Consider the following 26,163-nt stretch of genomic DNA (forward strand, 5'->3'; position numbering starts at 1 on the left):
GTAATGCACACTGCCAGTACATACGAATATCAATGGTGCATACCAACGAAGCTTAACTACATACTGCCAATGTACTATAATTAAGTATATCTTGTAGAAGGAAATGAATAGGAAGAGAGACTCTCGGGCTAATAGAAAAAGCCTAGTCCTAGGAAAACGTCTGAGATGACTATTTCAAGAATATGAAATTAGCAAATGAAGTAAAATTAGTCAATTAAAGTTTAATGTGGTCCACAATCGGTCTCCAAGACCAATCGAAACTTCCATCTGGTTCTGCCAGAAGCTGCATCACTCTTTTTAATTCTCCATCAGATATAGCTACAGTTAATCCTTCATGCTTGGCTACACGCTGCTAATTCAGCTGCCAAAAGTTTTGCTTCCATCTCTTTTATTGGCTTCTCCACCTGAGCTGCTGCCAAATATGGCTTTTACGAAGTACTCTGTAGAAATGTGATAGATTACGGTGCAACATCTCTTGTTAGGTCGCACAACTACCTAGTTTTTCTCGTTACCGCAAAATAGAGTAGATTGGGAACTCTCTACCAAGTCCTTACATTCTGTGGACAACTTCCCCAGATTAGCAGAGAAAGGACTAAAACCAGTATTGAGATCATCGCATATAATTCTGGTACATAAAAAGGAACGCTAGAAGGGATTTGGCTGTCTCATATTGAGACAAATGAATGAGACGCAGGTTGGAGCAAGAGAAGAGGCGGATATCTACAAATAGCATATTTCAAAAACACCGCCTAACTGTTTAACTGAACCCTCTCATAAAAATGCCACTCATCGGACCTTTAATACAGACAACGGTCAAAAGACTTTTCCCCACTGAGCTCATTTTCTGGAATACATTCCGCAAACATCTATCACTTGCAAGATAATGAAAATACCACAAAGAAAAAAACATAGCAGGTCACAAAATTGGAGAAATAGGTATGTCATAACCATTACAAGGCATCTAACAAAACGCAGGTCACAAAATTTGAAGCAAACACCTAGCGCCCTGCATTTCTCAGCCACATCTCCCTTGTAAAAGTAAAGCCAAATCCTTTACAGAACTACAGAATTATCTGATCAATTGTACAATGACGATTATAAGATAATGCCCTCATAAGATAATTTCATAACTGCTGACGTATACCACAATGGGTAGTGTAGTCTGTATAACTTGATCCACAATTCCACATAACATAATTCACATGAAAGTATCAGTGCCACCACAGATAAACTAAACCATGTAAACACATTCACAACTTAAATTCAAGAGTACACAAAATTAGCAATTAAATCAGAAGCAGAATGTTGAAAATATCCATAGAATGATTCTGTATCAACCATAATATCCACTACGCAAAAGAAAAACAAAACCATTGTCTAAACATTAAGTTGCTGAAATCTCATAGGAAATTAAATGATAACAAAAAAAATAATTCTCTGCTTATGCAGCACCAGCACTGCCCTTGCCCTTCTTCCTCTGGAGCTTTTTCATGTAGAACTCAAGCTCCTTTCCCTCCAAGATGTATCTACACAAAAGAAAATTTATTAAGATATTAATCTATTTAAACAAGAGAGAAAAGCAATTGATACAATAAAACACATGAAAGCTAGTACGTTGTACTACTCACCCATCAGTTCTGCCACACTGACCAGGGCGGGAAGAGATACAGGCCAGCAGCCTGCCACCACCAAACTGCTCTTCGATGTGAGAATCCAGTTTCCTAAGCACATGCTGACTCATCTTAACTTCTTCTACAGCAGCCTCACCCTCCCGAGCGTTTAAATAAGAAACACAATTAGCAACCATACCATGATTATACTAAAATAGTATCTGAAAGAGGAACATTCATGAATCAATCATAACCAACATGTACGAAGTGTGAAGGTTCGAATACCAGTAATATAAATGTAAAATCATTCCTAATTTAAGGTCACAATTAGAGAGCTCAAATATGAAGACATCGACACCAACAAATCTTGCAATTTGAAAATATTTTATAAAATCAGACAAAAAAATCGACAACTCCTCAAACACTCATCATTCTCTCTACTGGTTATTTGCCCCAAAAGATTCTGAGAAAAACTAGATTGCATGCACAAGTTGACAAAAGATCAGACATTGCTAAATTTCAAACAGAAGTACTGCAAAGATTCGACAGCTACAATGTATAAAAATCAATACTTTATCCCGAGTAATTCAGTCAGTTCACCACTGTAGAATTGTAGTGAATTAAAACCTAGTTGTCTTCAAGCCCTGTTAGTTTTCTGAGGAGCCTTAGAATATGTGTAGGATCAGCTCATATTTTAACACGAACTGAGTTTGAACACACCAAGAATGAGGCAAGATTGAATAGCTGGACTCTTTTACCAATTCTATTTGGGACTCATCATATAACTGTTTAATTGCTCGTTTATAGCCTTCGTTACTTACTGGTTTAGACATCCAGTCTTACAAATGTGAGACGCTCTGGTGTCCGAATCGTTCGAATATTTTAACATAACCTTCAGTGGTCATTTGTGTTATATTTTCCATGGCGACTGTAGATAAATATGTTTGAGAACAACTTTTTATCATGCAAACAAACATATATATATCTAGTACTGGTCTGTGATATTCCTTGCCTATGGAAGAAAATTGTTGATTTTGAAATGGATTTGAAGTTTCTACCTAAGTAAAGATGTGCATTGTTCTTTTGTTTCATTGTGAAAATACAGTGGAAGGTTGATCTTTTGTTGCTTGCTAGTCTTTGTTGTGTATATCGCATTATGAATTTTGTTGATTGGAATTATGATCTTGAACCTTCCAAGTATCAGAATCCTAGCTGTAATTACACTTCCCCTATAATTGATGATTCTTGTGGTATCCATGGCAGGGCAAGTGATCAAGGGATGGGACCAGGGTATCAAGAGTCAAGACCATGAAGAAGGGTGGTGTAGAGAAAAAGGGATGTTTTTTTCTATTTCACGTTCAGAGCGACCTCCGCTTCAAGAGCGAAGCACCGCTACCAAGAGCTCGAGTCAAGAGCCACCTGCGCTTTAAAGAGAGCGCGACCGCCTACCAAGAGCCTGGAGACAAGAGCCACTTGCGCCGAGAGGGGCGACCCGCACTCCAAGATGTTTTTAAGTGGGCCTCATTACAAGAATCGAAATTTGTTTTTGGTATAAAAAACAAAATCAAGGTTTTGAAAAATCTAACTTTTTCCAAAACCAAGAAAAGAGAGATTACAAGAGAGCAATTCTTTGTGAGTTGAGTGTTCATTCTTTGTGAGTGAATGAGAGACTTGTAACTGCTACTCGCACATCTAGTAAAGCTTGGAACTCGTAGTGTGGACGAGGGCAAAATTGTCGAACCACGATATATATCTCGCCTTGTGGTTTGTTCTTCTTTTACATTAATTGTTTTACTTTATATGCTTGTTATTTGATATCGGAAGTGTTGGGAGATTGACTTGGAGTGGTGTTGAAGTCTTGAGACATCGGAGAAGGATCGATCCTTGTGTTGGATTGATCCGTTTGTTGTGGGTAAACGTTGTTTTCGCAGTTTTTTATTCACAACAATTGGTATCAGAGCGTAGGTATACGACCTAGGATTTTGAGTTTAGTGCTCGAAATTTGTGTAGACAAGGTCTTCGATTAAATTCCGAGGTGAAACTGTTTTTTTTTTGGGATATTGTGTGTAACTTGAAAGATGGCTCCCAAAATGTCAAACGCAAGGTTTGAAGTAGAGAAGTTTAATGGGAAGAATAACTTTGGGATTTGGCAAGTCCAAGTAAAGGACATCCTCATCCAACAAGGTTTGCACAAGGCTTTAAAGGGGATTAAATCTAAGGCGGCGAGTATGAGTAGTGATGATTGGGAAGAGTTCGATCTTCAGGCTTGTTCAGCAATCCGGTTATGTCTTGTCAATGAGGTCATGTATAGTGTGATGGGAGAAAATACTGCTGCCGGTATTTGGCTCAAACTAGAGTCTATGTATATGACCAAGAGCATGACGAACAAGATGTACCTTAAGAAGCGTCTTTATCGATACATGATGGTCGATGGTTCAACGATGCAAGAGCACGTTAGTGAGTTCACGACGCCTAGCGGATTATTTGAATGTTGGTATGAAGATGGATGATGAGGATCGTTTACATGTTTAATATTCTCCTTGCCAGAAAGCTATGAGCATCTAATGACTCATTTATGAACAGAGAAGACGTCGATCTTGACGAAGTTCAGAGTGTACTTCTTTCTTATGAGTTGATGAAAAAGACACGTGTAGAGAATAGCATTGATGCAGGTCAGGGGCTAGTGGCAAGAGGAAGGTCGTATGAAAAGGCTTCTACAAGCAATGAGAAGTCTAGGTCCAAGTCAAAGAAGCCTTTGACACATGTGAAGTGCTACAATTGTGATGAAAAGGGACATTACGCAAGTAATTGTCCTCACCCGAAGAAAGAGAACAAGAGAGATGGTAAGAAGAAAGGTAAGGCAAAAATTGAGGCAAGTTATGCTTGGGGCTCACGGGGGGACGAAGTTGAGTCTCCTGGTGTCCACACAAGACTATATGGCCGAAAGGTGGATTCTTGATTCCGGATGTTCCTACCATATGTGCCCGAATAGAAAGTGGTTTACTTCTTATGAGAGCATTAATGGTGGTTCCGTTTTGATGGGTAATGACGTTGCTTGTAAGATGGTAGGAATTGGAACTATACGGGTTAAGATGCATGATGGTATAGTGAGGACTTTAACTGATGTGAGGCATGTTCATGAGCTAAAGAAAAATCTTATTTCTCTTGGTACCTTGGATTCCAAAGGCCACAAGTTTGTGGGCGAAGCGTGGAGTTCTAAAGATTGTCGATTGGCTCTTTACTTGATTATGAAGGTCAAAGACACTTTAACCTTATATACTTTGATGGGTAGTACGTTGATAGGCGATATAGCGGTGGGTGCATGTAGTGATGATTCTTAATGCACTAAGATGTGGCATACGCGACTAGGGCATATGAGTGAAAAGGGTTTATCCGAGTCAGGCAAGCGAGGGTTCTTGAAAGACTTGAAGAAGCCAAGTATGGGTTTCGTGGAGCATCAAGCGCCTATGGGAAGCAAATGTAGAGTCAAGTTCAAGTCAAGCAAGCACACGACCACAGGCATCCTTGACTATGTGCATACGGATGTTTGGGGACCCTCTAGAGTGGCTTCAAAGGGAGGTAACTGCTATTATGTCTCATTCATTGATGATCATACCCGCTATGTGTGGGTGTATATGATGAAAACGAAAGATGAAATGTTTGAGACATTTAAGAAGTGGAAGGCAAGGGTTGAGAATCGCACAGATAGGAAGGTAAAGACACTACGGTCTGACAATGGTACAGAATATACCTATCGGCCCTTCCAAGAGTTTTGTGTGCAACATGGAATTGCCAGACACTAGACAGTCAGGGGCACGCCTCAGCAGAATGGAATGGCAGAGAGGATGAATAGAACCTTGCTTGAAAGAGCGAGATGTTTGTTGTCTAATGCCAGTCTAGGCAAAGAGTATTGGGCAGATGCAAAGTGTCCATGGCGTGTTACCCGTGATAATAGGTCACCGCCCAAATTTATAGATTGCAAGACACCTTATGAGGTGTGGTCGTAACCCGGTGATTATAGTATTTTGCGAGTGTTTGGATCGACTGCTTACTACCATGTGAGGGAGAGCAAGCTAGATCCTAGAGCTAAGAAAGCCATATTCTTAGGCTTCGCAAATGGGGTAAAGGGATACACACTATAAGAAAGCTGACTTTTAGCCACGGACCAAAACTGTGGGTAAAGGTCTTTAGCCACGGCTATCGGCTGTCGCAAGTCCGTGGGGTTTTGACCTATCGGAAAAATGTTAGCTACAGCGAATGACCGTGGGTAATTGCGACGGTCCACGCAACAGCTCAAGCCGTAGGAACTTGCCACTGCGAATGACCGTGGCAAACGCCGTCGCAAGTGCCATAGATAATGATCGTGGGAATAGCTGTAGCAACTACCACAACTCTCGACCGTGGCATAAGCCGTGGCAAGTGCCATAGATAATAACCGTGGCATAATCCGTTGCAATTATTTTTGTGAGAGATAAAAGTTGTGGTATAATCCGTGGTAAAAGTACATCTGCCACACACATCTTTTTGCGTTATCTACGGACATTGGCCGTGGCTGAAACGTTTTAGAATTAAAAAAAAAAAATATATATATATATATATATATATACTAGTTTTATCCATCCATCCTAATAACAATATTACAAAAAAGCCACATTCCCAATCAAAATTCCTTTGCCGAATAATAGATAAAGAGATAAATATTCATACAAGTAAAAAAAAAAAAAAAAAAAGTCTATAGCATTTATTACCACAAGCTCAATATAATATGAATTTCCAAATATTTTTCAATATATTTCATCACCCCGTACAAATAATAATGCCTTAGTTCACCTCGCGCATGTTTCTCCGTACAACTTTATATCAACCTTTATATGTCAGTAAATGCTCCCATCTCATGAAGCTTCTTGCAAGCAGCCAAACAGATGGCCTACACAATGAACACATATAAAGGGTGATACTTTTTCAGATATTACGAAGATCTCTAAAACAAATTGATTAGATTTGACACCATATCAACATGCCTGTTGTGCTAGGCGATTGAACCGCATACAGGGACCCACAAGCTTTTGAATGGTGCGTTGTAAGGGAGTTGAAGCTTACATGAGTATTCTGTGGAACCCCTTGCTTTTCATGTCTTTCCATAATAAACTCGGGACGAAGGATAGAATACCTTGTAAGGGATGCAGAAAAATAGAGTTACAACAAGCAAGTTCGATAGTCATCAATCTAAGCTCTAAAACAAAGATTTGTATTCACTATTACGAAATTGAAAGCACACTGTCACTAGGCGGTTGAGAACAATAAAAGTGGAGGAGACCCACTGCAGAATTTAAGCTTACAGTTGCCCCAGTTGACTTCACCGGTACATCGAACCCGGTGTTGTATCCACGAAGTTAGCCTTGAAGTACCTTTAAGATGGCTAAGGTCGGGTTCTTACTATTGCTTCCTGTCTTAAAGTTGACTCACTATTCGTGCATTTTGTAGAAAGGTTTCATCGGACAACTTTCCTCTGGAAATAACATGAAAAGAACGGTCGGTCAATTACTCTTTTTATTTTATTTTTCATTTTTTTTAAGAAAACTTCATTGCCTTTAAGAGGCGTGAAGTACAACAAACAATAATAGAGAAACTAACTAAAGTTGAGGTGGACATAACAATTGCCTTTCCACCCCGCCCCCGTGCACGAGTGAGAGACGGTCGGTCAAGTAACTCATGTACATAACAAAGACAAGGTACATATGGACCTAAGACAATGCAAACATCTTCTCAACATAACGAGCGTCAACCTACAATGAGGTCTTTGAACGCGTCAACCCTTTCCATGTATCACTTATCACCGACCAATACGACAAGCGGGCCTGATTTCAACCTCAACTCCATCATAATGTGGCATTCGGGGACCGACATTTACTTCAAAACTATAGGCGAATAACTCTGTAGCATAAATGGAAAGTTAACAAGTAAGTGCTAGTAACGATTGGATACATGATAATACCTCTCAACCATCAATATGTAATCAGACCCGGCATCCTTGCACGGCTCTGGACTATATATAGACCAAGACAGTCTTTGCAAGGTCAAAACGAATGACAACATTGCATTGCACGATATCCGTGCCTTCTTCTTCGCAACATTCGTAGCTACAAGTAAAAGTCACCTGTAATCCCCACAATGGCGAAAGAGGGAAAATCCCTTTAGTAATGGAAGAACAAAAGTAGTATTTTATTACAAAATTAAGGAATCCACTGCTTCTAAAACTCACGCGTCCATCGTGAAATTTGGCTAATGAGTCCTGCATTTGGGATGCCAGCATTTCCTGACTATTGTTGTGTCCAATTAAACTCGCACACTTGATGAAATTCAAAGACGGAAGCTCCGCAAAACACGCTTAATAGACGTAAATAAATGCGTGGTATGAAAACTTGTAGCGGGGAGGATTCCAAGGAAACAAGAATAATAAATTAGAACCGGTGAAATTTCACAAGTTAGAAGTGAAAATTTTTACCTTCGAAGAACCGAGTGAGCAAGAACTACTCTCCACAAAGACAATTGCACGGAAATCTTCCATTTGTTGATACTTGAGAAGTATTTTTATCAATGACTGCACTTTCGGGGTCACCTTTCCATAAGCTACAGCTGCTCCTATTACCACATCCACATGCTCTCCACCAGAAACAACTATGTAAAGCAAAAGCATGTCAAAATATGAAGAACAAAAAAGATCAAATCACCCATGAAAATTATACATATTAGGGGAATAACGATCTAATAATGTTTAAGTCGAGACATGAGAACAGCTACCAAGTGAGATTCTTTGATTGTAACGCTGCTTAGTGCAAAGCAATTAGTAAAAACATTCTGGCAAATCATTAATTAGTTGAGTGTAAACTATACATGATTCACAAGCCTTTTATACCTCGTGATTATATGTATCACTAGAATATCCTCACTATTCACTATGATAACGTAAATCAAATCAACACTACAACAAAATGGAAGGGGAGAAACAACACTAAAAGTTGCATCAAGCATCAACAAACAACACCCCATAACTTAATTACTAGTAGACAAAATCTTGTTTTCAAATTTGGTTCATCAAGTAATCTTATAATGCAGTTAAACACCAATTACAAACTTATTTTTTCAATTCTGGACAATATACAATTTGCAGGACGATTTGAGAAATGAATAACATGGACTTGTGTCATTACCAGATTGAACTGGAGCATGCACCATAACCAATACAAACTATATTAGTAAATATAAATAAGGACCGGCAAGCAAGCCTCACATTATTTGTCGCCGTAGCTTCGCCCTCCTCAATCTCATCAACAACACCATCCCTTTGATCAATGCCATTCTCCACTTCTATATGATTCACGCCTTTACCGAGACGGCTCCCTCGCATAACCGGGCATTGTAGTAAAGATACAACTTTCTTTAAGTATGATTCCCGAAACTTGGCATCAAGCTGGTAGTTTGCCCTTTCATCGTTTTGTAAGGTTGTTAAAAATGAGTGTGCAACCTAGCACACACACACACACACACGATGATAAATCACTCTTAGAATAGTTCATAACCGAGACATTTAACAATAAAGAATCAAGTGTCCTTAGGATACCCGATAAGCGCATTGCATCGACCCGGTTCCACTTAAAGCATAGTTTATGGCTCAGTTTTTGAATTAGATTAGCAGCTCCATCACTTTCGTTCTTTCGAAACACCATAAACAAGGCGTAGCTCTTCTTTAGATCCGGCATCTCTAGCCCCCATAAATTGCCATTTACTTCTTCTAGAACTCAATTGTGCGCAAACTTCTTCAACTTCCTTTTCCATTTGTTTTAACTGCTTAGATGCGGGGGGACCACAAACTAGCTGCTTTGTCATATTCAACCACAACTTCAGAAGGCGTTGGAATATGCTTCTCCAGCTCTTTACGATCTTTTGTTGTACAAACAATAGAATCTAATTTACTTTCAAGATTTTGAATCTTTATAGCACAATCCTCTTGGCTAGAAACACCTGTTGGAGACAGAACCACAGAACCATAAGCTCCACACATATCTCAATTACCTGACAGTAAAGAGATTAACCAGATAAGACAAAACACATATACGCAACCATAAATATAAGGAAGTTCGCCATAAGGCCGATTAGAAATTTCTGAAAGCATAAGTTCGTTACTAACCTTAACTCTATTTCCTCTTTTATGTAAATACTAGGGTATGCCCATGCCTACCTCCCTCGGCGTCGGCGTGCACAAGGGCGGCGCTTCTCGGCGCCTTTCGACGAGCCTTTACGGTCGTCTACACGATATACTGAGATATAATAAATATAAAATGACAAAAGAAAATAATGAATTTCGTACCATAGGGAACTGGAAAACATTTTAGAAGGTAGTATTCCACCACTGACATCGATGAAGAGAACGTCATGGCAAAAGTTGTTGTAGCACTTGAGACCTGCAATTAGACCCTCACATTAAGTCTAGCAAACATAAGTAAACACGTAACTGCAATCATTTATTGATTTATTTTATGAACAACAAGTTGGTTTTTACGAAGGGTCAACAATTTTATTTCCTGGATGTGCACTGAACTGACGAGAACATCTTGAGATGGTGATAGGGTGATCTATTCTCCCAAACCCAGAAAATATAGATATTGGATGTGCACTGAACCTAGAAAAGCATCTGAAGTTAACCTAGGCTGCTTAAACAGAGTCACACAATAGTAGCATATACTGACCTCTTGATCTCCATTAGTATTTGTCTCCTTGTGAGTACCGTTGCTTGGGCCACCAGGTAAGGCCTTGTATTCTACTTCTTCGTTACCTTATTAAACAGGAAGGGATGCTAACTATCAAGTTGAAGTACAAGAAACGAAGTGACAGTATGAAATCTTGATGCTATCTGATACTTCGAAGAAAGCATACTGACGTACCATTTGACTCCAATCGTTTAGTAGCTTCCTGAAATCAAGGAAGAAACAACTAATTCAGTGGGAGGAAAGAATTGGTTTAAAATGGATTAGAACTCCACAGTAGATGAATGAAGGTTCGAATTACCTTCTTTAAAATAGTTTCTTTTTTCCATGTCTCTACACCCTTAAAGAATGCCTTAGTTGATGTGCCTGCAGAATCACTAAATAACTAAAGGATGCTTTCCAACTCCAGAAAATGGCAAGGAGAAAAGCAAATCAAGAAATTTCTTACCTCTGAAAAGGATAATCGAGGAGAACCGCGTGACCATCCAATCAGCAAAAACCACATTAAAAGCAACTCCTATACTGATCCCAAGCATAAGCATTGGTTGGAAGAGCAATGCCAAGTTATAGTCAATAATCAGCAATTCAAGTGTTGGATGCCTTAGCTTAAGATTGTAATATACAGTTGAGCCGGCTGCACCCATGATCATACCTGAACAAACAGAATCCATAAGTTACGTAGGTCTACTGTAACAATTAACGACATGAGTTTTCCAAAGGGGAAATAAAAAGTTTATTCATTGTTATAACTTGAATCATATCCTAATTCCCAAGTTCAAAAAATGCAATCAAATGTTATAGTCAATCACTCGAGAACTGGGTCAAGTCGGGTAAATGTGCTCCAACGCAACCATGAAAGTCAATGAGTTAATAGGAACTCGTCAAAGATAGAACCCCGACGAAGGAATTCTACCTAGAGATTTCGCAACTTATGTATCAGCTCCAAAAAAACACTGATCTATCGAAATGACTAACTATTGCCACTACCAATTAATCATAAAATCTAAATAAGTCAAAAACAAACACTATGACTTATTTAGCAGTTGCAACAAACAAATGGTATGACTAATAAGATCACTTACATTTAGAAATCGTGGTTGAAGATTTCGGATCAAACCCAATAATAAGAGTAAGCATAGGAACAAAATCCCACCACCACCAACTCCTCCTACACTCCCAAACGCTGCCCCACAAAATCCAACTATCGAACCAACCACAATCTTCTAACTAAATGTCAACTCCTGTAGAGTCAAATTTTATTTAACATTTACTCAACACAAGCAAAAAAAATATAATAAACTAGTAAAAAAACACTTACTGGCCAAACATGTTGATAACCAGTCTGATCCGAACGCCATAAGAAATTTACAACGTTGAGAAAATAATCCTTCTTCTCAATGACTTGTTTTGAATCCTCAAAATGTTTCAAACTTCTTCTTTCAGCTGAAACAAGAAAAGCAGCTGCAAGAAACAAGAATGCAATATTTACTACTGATCTTATTCCACTCCATATTGCCCCATGTTCAGCCATTCCTATTTCCACACTTTGAGAGTTTCTAAGTATATATGATTTATTATAACTGTGAAATGAAGATGTTGCAGAACTATCCTCAACATCTGCTGAAATCAGTGGACATTTAGTCTAACTTAAAAGCCCAACTTAAAAAAAATACTAACTTTAATCTAACGTACGTCAAATATCAAACTACAACTTCAATCAGTTTGTTGGTGGTACGTACAACGCACTTAATTCCAAAGTGAAAATTGTATGTAAGTTGAGATGGAAAAAAGGAGTTTTGATTACAGATAGTTTGAAGAGAAAGTTGAAGGCAATGAAGACCAAGAGTTTGATTTTGTGTATAGTTAGACGTCCTTTGTGTGTAACAGCAATAAAATGAACACCAATTACTCAATTTCCATCCAAAACAAAAAAAACGCAACTTTTAATAAACTAAAAACTTAAAAAATATACCTTTAAGCTTTACTTTGGTGTTTGATGAGAGAGATCGCGAGAGAACCGATAATAGTGATGAAGGGAAGAAGATGAGAGAGATGGTGAGAGAGGCGGTGGAAGTATTTATTTTTTTTTTTTGCTACAAAGGCGGTGGAAGCTAGAGGTGGTGAGATTAGTTCCAACTTCTCTGTGGTATCTAATTTTTGTGGGAGGGAAATTTTGGTGCTCCGCTCCCAAAACTTTGGAGCAATGTTGGATCTATACCGAGGAAAGATAATCGTGGGTGAAAACATACTGTGCCAAGATCTGATCCAATGGTCGAAGCCGTGGGAACACCCACGCGCTGTTACCGTCGCAAAAGGTTGCAAAATAGTGTCGCGCCCTGCTACGGCAACTATAACTATGTCAACAGCTGGTGACCGTGGCTAATAATTCTACAGCTTTGGTCCGTGGCTAATGCTCCGGGTCATTCGTGGCTAAAGCCCATTTTTCTTGTAGTGACAGATTGTGGTGTCTAGAAGACCACAAGTTCCTGGTCAGCAGATATGTTACGTTTGATGAGACTTACGTGTTATCTTTCAGTAAGCCGGAAAGATCTGGGCAGAATGGTGAGTTTATAGAAGTTCAAGCCACTGAGCTTGAGTTGTCTGATGCAGCAGATGACTGGTTGGTTTATGATGAGGTACCAAATCATGGAACCACACAGCAACAAGAAGAAGAGCAAGAGCATCCGCAACTTGTATTGGTGACCTACAGCCAAAGAGACAAGTTAAAGAAGTGCACAAGTATGGGCACGAGAAGCCGGTGAAACACTATGGTCAGGTGGATTTAGTGGCATATGCACTGAATATCGAAGATGATGAGCCAGATAGTTTCAAGGAAGCGTTAGAGATGCTCATTCTGAGATTGGTTGGTTGCTATGCAACAAGAGATGGAGTCTCTTGATAAAAATCACACATGGGACCTAGTTTTATTGCCAAAGGGCAAAAGGACTATCGACAGTAAATGGGTGTTCAGAAAGAAAGAGGTCTTTCCTGAGTCCGACAGTACTGGGTACAAGGCAAGAGTAGTAGCAAAGGGTTTCTCACAGAAAGAAGGAGTCAACTACAATGAGGTATTTTCCCCGGTGGTCAAACATACTTCCATTCGTGTGTTATTGAGTTTAGTTGCTCACTTCGACTTGGAGTTAGAGCAACTTGATGTGAAAACTGCTTTCTTGCATGGGGACCTAGAGGAAGAGATCTATATGAGACAACCTGAAGGGTTTGTTGTTGCTGAGAAAGAAGATCATGTATGCAAATTGAATCGGTCACTGTATGGGTTAAAGCAATCGCCCAGGCAATGGTACAAGCGCTTTGACACATTCATGATGCAACATGAGTACACCCGGAAGTAAAGTATGATGTTGTGTGGTCTACTTTAGAAGGCTTCGTGGTAATGACTTCATCTATCTCCTGCTTTATGTGGATGACATGCTTATTGCTTCCAAAAGCATGGTGGAGATAGACAAGTTGAAATCTCAACTTAGCTACGAGTTTGAGATGAAAGACTTAGGTGGAGCCAAGAAGATAACGGGCATGGAGATTTGAGAGATAGGAAGAAGCGACGGATAGTTGTATCTCGAGAAGAAATACCTTCGTGAAAGTAATTTTCGATTTGGTATGGAGAATGCAAAGTCGGTTTCTACACCTTTAGTTTGGGCATTTTAGGCTTTCGGCTAAGTTCTCTCCTAGTTGGTGGAGGAACAAAACATATGACTAATGTTCCTTATGCAAGTGCCGTGGGTAGTTTGATGTATGCTATGGTGTACACGCCCGGACATTTCCTGAGGCGATTAGTGTTGTAGCGGTATATGGCAAATCACGGGAAGCGACATTGGGGAGGCGATGAAATGGGTACTAAGGTACTTGAAGCGGTACCTTGGATGTGAGATTAGCTTATGGTGGAGGCACTTGTTATGTCGGTGGGTTTGTGGATTCCGATTATCGCGGTGATCTAGATAGGCGGCGATCGACTCACGGTTATGTGTTTATGATGCATGGTGCACCGGTTAGTTGGAGGTCTATGCTACAGGCTACAGTTGCTCTATCTACTACTGAGGTAGAGTATATGGCAGTGGCAGAGGCAGTGAAAGAGGCACTATGACTTTGAGGTCTTCTAGATGATATGGGTATTGAGCAGAATAGTGTTGCTTTGTATTGTGATAGTCAGAGTGTTATTCATTTGACGAAGAACCAAGTTCATCATGCTCGGACCAAGCATATTGATGTCCGTTATCACTTTATACGGGATGTCGTTGAGGATGGTGATGTAGCACTTGAGAAAGTGGACACCCATGACAATCCTGCTGATATGCTGATGAAAGTTGTCATCGGAGTTAAGTTCCAACACTATTTGGACTTGCTCCAAATCCTACATGTTTGAAAGAGCCCTGTGTGGGCATAGCCGCCGGGGGTAGTTGATCTGCGAAGTCTTCCTTCTTTGGATGTGTTCCTACTGGATGTGTTCGGCTTGATTTTATGTGTTAAAACCTCACCGAGGTGGAGAATGTAGAGAAAAATGGACGTTTTTTTCTATTTCACGCGTCAGAGCGACTGGCGCCCAAGAGCGAAACACACTGCGCCAAGAGCTGGAGTCAAAGCGCCACCTGGCGCTTAAAAAGAGCGACCATGCCAAGAGCACGGAGACAAGAGCCACCACCGCGCGGAGAGGGAGCGACTGCTTCAAAGATCGCTTTTTCAGTAGGCCTCATTAAGTAACGCATGAAATTTGTTTTTGGTATAAAAAACAAAATCAAGGTTTTGGAAAATCTAACTTTTTCCAAAACCAAAAAAGAGAGAGATTACAAGAGAGCAATTCTTTGTGAGTTGAGTGTTCATTCTTTGTGAGTGAATTGAGAGACTTGTAATCTGTTACTCCGGACATCTAGTAAAGCTTGAAACTCGCAGTGTGAACGTAGGCAAATTGCCGAACCACGATATATCTCGTCTTGTGGTTTGTTCTTCTTTTACATTAATTGTTTTACTTTATATGCTTGTTATTTGATATTGAGAAGTGTTGGGAGATTGACTTGAAGGGTGTTGAAGTCTTGTCTATTGAGAAGGATCGATCCTTGTGTTGGATTGATCCGTTTGTTGTGGGTAACGTTGTTTCCGCAGTTTTTTATTCACAACAGGTGGAAACTCTTTATTTACAATCCCCCCTGAGTTGGCTTATGGTGAATCTGGCTCCTCTCCAACAATTCCTCACAATGCGACACTTCAGTTTGATGTTGAGCTGCTTTCGGTCTAGTGTCAAGGACATTTGCAAGGATGGAGGAATTTTTTTACCGTGGGAGAGAAGTGGGAGAATCCAAAGTACCTCGATGAAGTGCTTGGTGTGTTATTGACCTGCATATTGCATCATTTAGTTGATTTTAGTGAGATGGAATTGTGTGGTTATTTTACCCTTCCTTTTGTCCATTCCGCAGTTAAATATGAAGCTTCGGCTTGAGGATGGTACGCTGGTTTCTAAATCTGAAGGGGTGGAGTTTACCGTTGGTGATGGTGGGAGTTTTGTACCTTACTTTAGGGTGAATGCTAGTTGCTTATCTTTGTTCGACTTCTCTACGGAGACCGCTTTGTTCCGCCTTTGCAACCGGGTTATTTCGCAAAGACTATCAAAAGCAATAAAAGACAATGAAGAAGGGAGAAAATGTTCTCCCTAACGGTGAAGCCACAATGTAAGTTTTTCTTGAAGTGGAAATCACTGAATTGTGCAGATTGTGGAACCTGTCACTTACATTGCATTTACGTACTTTTCGGATGGCTTTGGAGAGATGGGTCGACCGACCTCACAGTCTTTGAATTTGTGCCACCAAGTGCCACACTTCATATAACTCTTGAATTGGTTTTGTGGAAGACCGTGACTAAAGTGACTAATGACAAGAAGGTTATAAAGAAGATCGCCAAGGAAGGAGAAGGTTATGGCGTCCAAATGAAGGAAGAGTGGCTAAAGGTGAATTTTGAGCGTCCAAATGGAAGGAACAAATGGATAATAAGGAGTATTAATTCGATTTTGTTATTGTAATAAATTGTAGGAGTTCTTAGTGGAATGGGATGCGTTGTAGTGTGCATAATAATGTTATCTCATTTGTCCGACCGATGAATTTTATTGGGAAGTTGCAAGATGGAACCGTATTTCGAAGAAGGGGCATGGACGATGATGAGCTATTTGAGTTCAAGACGGATGAAGGTAATTTTTCATGTCGGTGGACTTTGCATGCTTTCTTTGTTAACAATATTAAACCGATCTTGAAGTGTAGTCTTTACATTTTGCGAGCAAGTTGTTGATGGACTTGATAAAGCTGTCATGACAATGAAGAAAGGGGAGGTTGTAGAGTTGACTATTGCTCCGGAATATGGTTTCGGTTCATCCGAATCCAAGCAAGAATCTATTGTTCCCCAATTCAACATTATAGAGTATTATACTATGAAGTTGAGCTTGAATCCTTTGTCAAGGTATCTTGATGAGATTTCTCTTTGTCGCGCTCTTGCATTGTGCTTGGTATGAGTGAGTTTAAAATTGTCCTTTTCTATCATTAGGAGAGAGAATCATGGGACATGAACACACGAGAAAAATTGAAGGCTGCTTTGGTAGGAAGAAAAAGAGGAAGGAAATGTAGCATTCAAAGCCTGGAAAGTATGGCAAGGCTTCAAAAAGATATGAAAGGCAAGATAGTTTTTAGTAGGAGCAAATCATTTTAGATATGATTTTGTGTTATTGCATCGACTTAAAAGTCTCCTTGTCGGTAGGCCGGTAAATTTATTGAATATGACACCAACCGGTGAAGAGGAAAAGAAACAGTCCAAGGTTACGAAGGTAAGGCGCAATCGAACAATGCGACTTGCAAGCCGGAAGAAAAAAGGACTACAAACAGTAGAGAAGCTTTGCACAAAGGTAGCTAGCGGACCAACTTATACCTACAACTCAAATCGCATCAAAGCAAGGGGCACGAGGATTAATGTTCCATTAATAATATTGTAGGTACTAGAACTTGAGAGTACGAATGTCAAGGCACTCTATAGGCGAGCCCAAACTTACATCCGGTGGCTGATTTGGACCTTCTTTGAGATTGATATTAAGAAGGCGTCGGAAATTGATCCCAACAACGGTATGTATTATGCCTTTTTCATTGTACCGCTAATTCATTGATGTCCATTGTCTATTGACTGAATGTATGTTGGGGTGGAATCTTTGTTGAAACAGGGACGTAAAGCTTGAGTATAAAGTCTTGAAGGAAAAAAAATGAAGGAGTACAATAAGGGCTTCGGTTTTATGGCAACATATTTGCCAAGATGAGCAAATTAGAAACACTTGATACTAATGTAAGTTTTTGACCTTCAATGAAAAATTGTGAGGGCTACTTTTCTTTGGTTTAAGTTGATTGTTCTATCGACAAATATTATCTATCCGCAAAGAGGTTTAAGTTTACATAGGCAGCAGAGCTCAAGCGTTGGCAGGTGAGGTGTGATGGACAAGCGTGTTGAGTTCATTGGATGCCTTACGTTTGACGTCTTAGTAGTTAGAGTTGCAATATTTCTTAATCTTTGCGGTTGGTAGGGTTACGGTGCGGAGTTTAGAGTCTTTGTAAAACTATTCGATTATTGATAAAAGGATATTTATGTCACATATTTCGATTATTGATTAAAAGGATATTTTCTCATTATGTATTTATGATTATTCATGAATGGGTAATTCATATTTTCCTTCGCTTTACTTGCTCCCCTCGCAAGGGGCTGAGTCTTGAAATTTAGCGTCTTACGCTTGGTTTTTCCCTTTGAAACCGGATGTCATTTGTTAGGGTTTTATGTACTGCATGCAATGCAATGCTCAGATGTGAAATTTGTGCCATGATGAATCCCGTTAGATGGAAGATCTTGATTATTGAGGAAGAATGACTAAGGTGATACCTCAAAATTCTGACTACAAAAAAAAAAAATGGTTTTGCGTTTTCTTTAGCTTAACCGATTGAGTGCGCAAGACCCAAATCATGTGGAACATTTTCGATGGGTTGCCCAAGATTTTTGAGGGATCACAGTTACATTCGAATGCTTGTACCTTCAGGGAAATTGCTTAGTTGGCATTGAAACTAATCTGCATACCAAATATATGCACACTTCAGAGTAATCAGAAGCGGGCCTAATTCCCCAGATTTTTGGCAGGTGTGGCGTTATTGTGTCATCTTATTTCATCTTCCCTTTGGTTCTTTCTGTTGATAGATTACCACTCGGCAATGGCCCCGAAGATGGTAGTGTGGAGTGTTTGCATTGGGTGTTGAATTAAATCTTGTTAACTGCACAGAATCTTCCATAGTCCATGGTATAATGTCGACCGATTGAAACCAAAACATATGCTGCAAAAGAAACGACGGTAAAATATAGCTCCTTCAAACTTTCCTAAATAATATTTCCTCGGTGAATTGCTGATTTCTATACTGATTTGGATTCCAATATTCCTATCCGAGAGAGTTTCAAGTACAGTTGCAAGCACATTCTTTCAGTACGCACATACAGCTTACAAGTATATATATACAAACCAAGTGGAAACAATGCCTCTCCTGGTTTGTGAAAAGTGTAGCAACTCAATCAAACACGAACACAACCTAAAAACTCCTAATTCATGCAAACAGACGGATTCAACAAAATAAAACATTATATACTCTTGACGACTAATGACAGAGTATCTAAAGACATGTAGCGCCTGCTCTTGGTGGAATGATGCTATAAATTGGGATTCGACTGTCCGTGGATGATTTCACTCTTGTAGTTAAGAGGTGAGATTTTTTCTTTCCATTTATTTTGTGCATTTCTTATTTCAGGTATGTTGTTACTAACCTTCTGATCAAACGAATTCAATGCAGTTGAAGCCTAGCCAAAATACCATTTTAAGGAAGACACACGATTCAACTTCTAGTGTTGCGGTATAAGCTATGCCTATAAAAGTATAGGAATGATGCATTGTATTGTCATGAATTCTCTCAAGTGTGATCAGTGACTGCGATATATGATGAGCATCATAGCCGGAGTTATACAATGTTAAACTAAAATCTCTCTAAGTGGCAGTGTGGCACTACTAACAAAAGTTGGTCTAATATACATGCATAGCTATAGCCGTCCACAAAATTATACTTACAATTTTACTTGATGTCATATAGGTGAGGAATAATAGAAGCATTATATTATGGAATTTGATAATATATATATATATATATATATATATATATATATATATATATATATACATTAATTACGTATTTCCATTACCATCGATTCGACGTGCCCCCCAACTTCAACTCCCAAAGTGGTGTATTTTGCTTCAGCTGATGCTTAAAAACGGAACAAAAGGCAGCTAGTGGACAACGTAACTTGGGGGAAATATGTCTTTTAGTTTTTGGGTGAGGAGAGTAGGTCAATAATGGGCCAGTTACCAAATAATAAAAGGTCTATAATGGGCCGGGCTAAGTGGGTTATCCAATTGCAAATTCCACGGGACTTGAAAAAATTGGACGTGATGTTGACAATAGCATCTGACATCCAATAATTCACCTTTCAATTATTATTTCCTTCCTCTTAATATCACTTTAACCAATTGTCAAGTTTGTATAGTCTCAACTCCTAATAACCTATTATACGCTCTATGACTTCAAAGTCTCAAGTAATATCTTATGAGGAAATCTAGTGTGCGCAGGAGAGAGAAAGTGAGGATGAATCCGGGCCACTCATACATAGAAATTGAGGGTGTATTGCTCCACAAGGTACTGGATCTATGTCTTTTTAGGCCTGATGAGCCATACACCCTGCACATACTAGACGTCCTCATATCTTATATCAAGAGTCAAGACAAGTCATCTAACAAAACAGAGTCTAGCAATCACTTATAGTCACGAAAATTTTAGTATATGGGGCAGGGCAAGTTTGAATAGTCTCAACTCCTAATAACCTATTATATGTTCTAAGACTTCAAAATCTCAAGTAATATCTTATATCAAGTCAATAGTCGAGTCAAGACAAGTCATCTAACATAACAGAGTCTATCAATTACTTATAGTCACGAAAAATTTAGTATGTGGGGTAGGAAAAGAGCCCAATGCAAAGTCTGAAAAATTGGGCTTTTGTCTGGGTTTCTAATACTATAGTGGGCTTTTAAGAACTTCACGGGGCCTTTTTTTTGTTTATATTGGGGGCCCTATGCAAAGCCTTAGACAATATAGGCTTAGGGCCGGCCCTGATGTGGGGAGTTTTGTATGTGGGCATGTGGGTCTAATACATAATGTATTGCCATGTGTCCATACATATTAATCATTGCTAATAAGAGATTTATCTCTAATAGGAAACTAAATAAAGTGAGTTTTATTTGCATGATTAACAATAAATTGAACAAAAATAAATATGAAACAAAAAGTGTGCCTGGGATTTAGTATTATTCTTATTTATTGGGCATCTTATTTTCCCTCTTTCTCCTCCATACTTTGTTTCAGGGGTTAATTTGTTTAAACGTCCTACATTTGTCAGCAATTTATAATAAATCTCCCATATTTGTAAACATCACGATTCCCCCCACCCCCAGCGCCGTCTGACTTCCATCCTAGTTCCGTTGGTATTTCATCTAATACCAAAATTACCCTTGAACCAAAGATATAACGGATATTTAACAATAATTTTTTTTCAAGTGTAAATAGGAAAAAGACAAAATATAATAACGACTCTTTGAAGAGTAATTTTGGAATACTAACGGAATTAGGATGGAAGTCATACGGCGCAGGGGAGAGATAAGACGCCCAATAAATAAGAATAATACTAAATCCTACAAAATCACAAATAATATTTCTACAAAAATTCAACTTGGTTGACAATTTTTAATATTGGCAAAAGATGATTACAAAAACTAGGCATTTCTAGACCATTAGATATTTTTTCAAAAGTGGACAACAATTTTTATCTAAGTTAGAGGATATCAAACGAGTTGAATTTTTGTAGAGATGTTCTTTATAGTTAGTAGATCATATGCACAAAAAATTAAGTTTTAAATCATTTTGTAAGTGAATTTGTGTGTTATTTTAAATTTGGTACTTATTTAAAGTCTTTTTAGGAGCCGGCTGTATATAATATCATCTTTCTTTTTTTTATCTTTTAATTTTCTCTTCGTCCATCTCTTTTTAAGAGTTACAAATACATACTCACAGTAGAAGGTGAATTTCCGATTAACAGCTCCCTAAAGTTGTCCCCACTATCCTTGATACTCTCCAACAATGGAAGACTGCAATAACTTTTGTATTACCAGATTTCAATACCGGCCCAAATCAAATTGCAATTAATCTCACATTTCTCTCTTAGATCTGACTTTTGAATTTGCCACGGCTGGTTCTCTCTTAGTCATTGGATTGAAGGTTTATGTGAATTTGGATGTCAACTATATATATCCCCCGATCCCCTCCCTCTTCCTTATCGTAGAAAAGCTAGCTAAATCCTATTTTCTCCCTTCATACAATAATGAATTCATGGCCTTGGACTATTTGTATGTTTGTTTTCTTTGCAATATTTCGTTACAATGGATGCTTGGGTTGTTTGGAAGAGGAAAGAGTTGCTCTATGTAAAATAAAAGCTTCAACCAAATGGAATCATACGGATTGTGTTCGTACAGATAATCGATATCCTCCTATCCCCCCTTTTTGCACTTGGGTTGATGACAAAACAAGTGATTGTTGTACTTGGGAAAGAGTTGAGTGTAGTAATACTACTGGTAGAGTTATCCAACTCTCTCTTAAAAATACAAAAATTGAAGATTACAATCAATTTCTAGATGTATCCTTATATACTGCTTTTGAAGAGCTGCAACATCTAGACTTATCAGACAATTTACTTAATTGGGAAATTGAAGGTAGATACTTACGACTCCTCATTTTTACACTTAACAAACGACGTAGCCCTTAGACTTCCAACCATTTCCAACCAATTCATTTTTCTTTCCCTATGCTCTACTTGTAGATCTTGAGAGATTGTCCAAGTTGAAAAAGCTGGAGGTCTTGGATTTAGGATTTAACCGATTCGTCAACAAGAGCAATACTACACCTTCAATTCCAACAAAAGTGCTCTTTTCCAACAACAGTGACAAAAGCACTGTTCCGTTTCTGAGCGAACTCAAATCTCTTAATACTCTTTTTCTTAGTGGTAATGGATTAGCAGGGTCATTATCGGACTTTACCAAAGGTATGTGATCGTACACTTGATTCATTCTTATTGTTTTGCTGCCACATGAATAAGCTTTCTGAAATGGGGGATGCCGGATGCATCTATAATTGATTATTAATTCACGCGTTTCATTATTTTTGCTACAGTGTTAACAAATTTGAACAACTTGGAATTCCTAGATTTAACCTTCAATTACCTATATGACTTCCCTGGTAAATGGTTCAGAAATCTCCATAACTAAAATTTCATTTAGAGTATGTAATATTTGACAATTCTTTACTTTATTGCGTTCTAACCTTTCGAATCAATTTTTTAGATTTGAGAAATATGAGCAATTTGAAGATCTTAGATTTGAGTTGGAACAACTTCTCAGGGAGGATTCCTCCATCAATATTGTCTTTGAATTCTCTGGAGGTTTTATCCTTGCGTCTATCGAATATCAAAGATTCCATATCAGGTAAATCTCCGTCAAGTCAATGACACTTTCATTGAATTGTCTTTTTGGATAACATGGTTTATGTTACCCGCACTAACAATATAATCTCTCATATATTCTTTATAGGATTTTGTGAATTGACGAGGCTCCAGGAACTAGATCTTAGAATGAACAAGTTTGAAGGGATCCTTCCTCCATGTCTCAATAATTTGACGTCTCTTAGAATGGTAGACTTCTCTGATAATCAACTGAGTGGAAACATTCCTTCATCTCTTACATCTAACCTGACATCTTTAGACTACATTTCACTTAGTCGAAACCAGTTTGATCAGAGTTCCCTATCTTTCATGTCATTGGCTAATCATAAAAATCAATTAAATGTTCTCCGTTTATCAAACTGTAACCTTAACACGTCAACAAGTGACCTTCTAAACTTTCTCCATAACCAGTATGACTTGAGAACAGTAGACCTCTCCCATAACAACTTACGTGGAAAGTTCCCCACCTGGTTATTTGAAAATAATTCAATGTTAGAAGTTTTAAATTTAAAAAACAACTCAATTAATGGTGATATTCTATTTCCATCTAGTCCTATGGTGAACTTAACCGTGATTAACATCTCTAACAATAAAATTCAAGGGAAACTTCCAACAAATATCGGTGACATATTTCCAAGCCTGTGGATTCTAAATTTGTCTAAAAATAGCTTAGAAGGTCGAATTCCTAGCTCACTGGGTAACATAAAAGACTTGTGGATTTTAGATTTGTCGAATAATAACTTCTCAGGAGAAATACCAGAGAGTTTGGCCATGAGTAGTCTCTTACCAGTATTGATACTATCAAATAATAGACTAGATGGTCAAATATCTCCTACACTTTTTAACATTTCTTCGTTGGAGATTCTACGTCTCAATGGTAATCAATTCACTGGAAATATCCCAAATCTTACTCCGTCTCATCCGTCTCAACTAATGACATTGGACCTAAGCCGAAACCGTTTATCGGGTGAAATTCCTACTTGGATAGGTAATTTAACAGAGTTAACGGTACTTGTCCTGCGCAATAATTCCTTTGTTGGTCCCATTCCATTAGAGTTCTGCAACTTAGTTCATTTGGTTTTCTTAGACCTTTCTCAAAACTACCTTTCAGGTCCCATACCTTCTTGTCTGAACTTGACATCCTTGCAATATATGCATTTCCAAGTAAATAATCTCACAGGATTAATGCCAGAGGCATTACTCAAAAGCCCAAACTTAAAGACATTAGACCTTAAGCATAACAACTTATCTGGTAGCATCCCCTCTTGGCTTGCCTTACTTTCTTATCTGAGAATTATTCTTTTGAAAGGAAATCATTTGAGTGGTTCAATTCCCCATGAATTTTGTCAGCTGAATAAGATAGTTATACTGGATCTCTCCCATAACGCGTTTATTGGACCAATACCTCCGTGCTTCAGCAACATCACATTTGGAAAGAAGGGAAGTGTTGAACATGCATTTGGTGGTAAAATGCCAACTATTTATGGCGCAAAAACGTATTACCCGAGTCATTTTGATGGAAGCAAGTACTTTTTTGATATACCTGTTCAATACCAAGAACAAGAAGAAGTCGGCTTCGTGACAAAAAGTAGGTCTGATTCTTATAGGGGTGACATTCTTAATTACATGGCTGGAATGGACTTGTCATGCAACGAATTCACGGGTGACATACCGCATGAAATACGGGCTCTAGTTGCAATCCGTGCTCTGAACTTGTCGCACAATCGGTTGACTGGATCAATTCCAAAAGGCTTGGCAGATCTAAAGCAAGTAGAGAGCATGGATCTTTCTCACAACAAATTAAGTGGACAGATTCCATCAGAGCTTATTGGTATAAACACATTGGAGGTCTTCATTGTGGCCTACAACAATTTATCTGGTCGGGTTCCAGATAAAGCGCAGTTCAGCACATTTAATGTATCTAGTTACGAGGGCAACCCGTCTCTTTGTGGACCACCTCTGCAACAGCAATGCAACACCTCAAAAGATCCAGTCATTTCAGCGACACTCAGACAAGCTGGACTCGCAGAGAAGTTTGGGATTGATCCTATTAGCTTCCTTTCAAGTTTTGCAGCTGCTTACGTCGTCTACTTGCTGGGATTTGTAATTGTTCTCTATGTCAACCCCAATTGGCGTGGATTGTGGTTCAATTTCATTGATGCATGTTTGGGCTTCATATTTCCATTTTGTTCAAAGTAATCCAATATATTTGAACATCTTGGCAATTTGACATTCCAAGTACCGGTTGTCACATATATTATTTAATCAGGGGAATGCAATTTTTCGTATTTTCTTATGGCATAGCTTGAATGACCAATGCAGCTTGTTCATTAAACATCACAACCTACATAATTACACCAAAGAGCGCTGAAGGTTGAAGGAGTGATCAACGCGGTGATTACTTCAGCTCATTTTGTTTCTAATTAATGTTGCTACTTCTACTACTATTCATCACACGAAGATAAAAAAGTCTACTTCAGTTCACTTCAACTGCTATAAATGGTTATGACACGCACCCAGTTCACTTCAAATTTTACAGAGAAACATAACATAAATGTATGTAATGAAAGCTAATAAGCTATCACATCTTCATGCTGAGTGGCGGAGCCAGGGGGGCCCAGGGTACGCCCTGGCTCACCCTCAATTTTCGACCAAAAAAAATATATATAGTTTTCCTATTTCCAAGTTAAAGACCAGGAAATAGTGATGGTATTTAATAGCATGAGGCCTAGTGTTGCTGCGGACTATTGGTGTCAATGAGCTGGGCCGGAGCCCCACGGGCTTATCGTGTTGGGTAAATAACTTAATATTCTCACTGATGGATATGTTAACTTGGTTTATGGTTTTTTCTTAAAACAAATAATTATGTCAATGTATTAAATCTCAACTCATAACTATTTTTACAAACTAGAATTCTATAATTGCAACAAAACATGTAAATTGTTTTCATTGACATTACCACTCCAATTAGCATCAAACTAGGCGCGAAGTTGTATCGATGAGATACAAGGATAGAAGAGGCGTCAAAAGTTGGAACACCTATGTTCTGAGATAACAACTTCATATGCAAGATGTAAGCATCCTGAATTTATGCCTTAAAAATACCGCGGATTAAAGTAAGATAAACAAGA

At 38.6% G+C, this 26,163-nt stretch overlaps 2 protein-coding genes, 1 long non-coding RNA gene and 2 pseudogenes across 6 annotated transcripts; 2 read left to right on the forward strand and 3 right to left on the reverse strand.

Moving 5' to 3' along the window:
• Window positions 1-1,262: 1,262 nt before the first annotated feature.
• On the reverse strand, window positions 1,263-2,808 carry LOC147474038 (small ribosomal subunit protein eS8-like). 3 transcript variants are annotated; one of them, XR_015210131.1, is made up of 3 exons: window positions 2,183-2,380; window positions 1,629-1,768; window positions 1,263-1,526 (listed from the first exon to the last, which is right to left on the reverse strand). XR_015210131.1 is itself a non-coding variant. In XM_086586691.1 (3 exons), exons 2-3 carry the CDS (start codon window positions 1,805-1,807, stop codon window positions 1,442-1,444), a joined length of 264 nt encoding a protein of 87 aa, XP_086442817.1. In that variant the 5' UTR covers window positions 1,808-2,265; window positions 2,669-2,808; the 3' UTR covers window positions 1,263-1,441. The 3 variants fall into 3 exon arrangements, 2 of the variants coding, with proteins under 2 accessions (XP_086442817.1, XP_086442818.1); XM_086586691.1 differs by adding an exon at window positions 2,669-2,808 and having other exon boundaries at window positions 1,629-2,265; XM_086586692.1 differs by lacking the exon at window positions 2,183-2,380 and adding an exon at window positions 2,432-2,514.
• Window positions 2,797-18,683, forward strand: LOC147474039 (peptidyl-prolyl cis-trans isomerase FKBP62-like; annotated as a pseudogene).
• On the reverse strand, window positions 6,478-9,672 carry LOC147474040 (endoribonuclease Dicer homolog 1-like; annotated as a pseudogene).
• LOC147474041 (uncharacterized) lies at window positions 9,977-10,582 on the reverse strand. Its single transcript, XR_015210176.1, has 3 exons — window positions 10,553-10,582; window positions 10,358-10,443; window positions 9,977-10,072 (listed from the first exon to the last, which is right to left on the reverse strand). It is a non-coding gene; the product is annotated as an uncharacterized LOC147474041 (long non-coding RNA).
• A 2,873-nt stretch (window positions 18,684-21,556) lies between the features above and the next one.
• On the forward strand, window positions 21,557-25,328 carry LOC147474042 (cuscuta receptor 1-like). 2 transcript variants are annotated; one of them, XM_086586763.1, is made up of 5 exons: window positions 21,557-22,247; window positions 22,355-22,576; window positions 22,705-22,770; window positions 22,875-23,015; window positions 23,121-25,328. In XM_086586763.1, exons 1-5 carry the CDS (start codon window positions 21,860-21,862, stop codon window positions 25,229-25,231), a joined length of 2,928 nt encoding a protein of 975 aa, XP_086442889.1. In that variant the 5' UTR covers window positions 21,557-21,859; the 3' UTR covers window positions 25,232-25,328. The 2 variants fall into 2 exon arrangements, with proteins under 2 accessions (XP_086442889.1, XP_086442890.1); XM_086586764.1 differs by lacking the exon at window positions 22,705-22,770.
• The last annotated feature ends 835 nt before the right edge of the window (window positions 25,329-26,163 follow it).

Source organism: Coptis chinensis, unplaced genomic scaffold (assembly GCF_015680905.1).
Source record: "Coptis chinensis isolate HL-2020 unplaced genomic scaffold, ASM1568090v1 utg136_pilon_pilon, whole genome shotgun sequence".
Taxonomy (NCBI): domain Eukaryota; kingdom Viridiplantae; phylum Streptophyta; class Magnoliopsida; order Ranunculales; family Ranunculaceae; genus Coptis; species Coptis chinensis.

Excerpts from the sequence above, each read along its gene's own strand:
- LOC147474038 (XM_086586691.1), bottom strand. The coding sequence starts at position 1,807 with ATGGTTGCTAATTGTGTTTCTTATTTAAACGCTCGGGAGGGTGAGGCT. Across the intron at positions 1,527-1,628 it reads CAGTGTGGCAGAACTGATGG|ATACATCTTGGAGGGAAAGG; the intron begins GTGAGTAGTACA and ends TCTTTTGTGTAG.
- LOC147474042 (XM_086586763.1), top strand. The coding sequence starts at position 21,860 with ATGAATTCATGGCCTTGGACTATTTGTATGTTTGTTTTCTTTGCAATA. Across the intron at positions 22,248-22,354 it reads ACTTAATTGGGAAATTGAAG|ATCTTGAGAGATTGTCCAAG; the intron begins GTAGATACTTAC and ends CTCTACTTGTAG. Across the intron at positions 22,577-22,704 it reads ATTATCGGACTTTACCAAAG|TGTTAACAAATTTGAACAAC; the intron begins GTATGTGATCGT and ends TTTTTGCTACAG.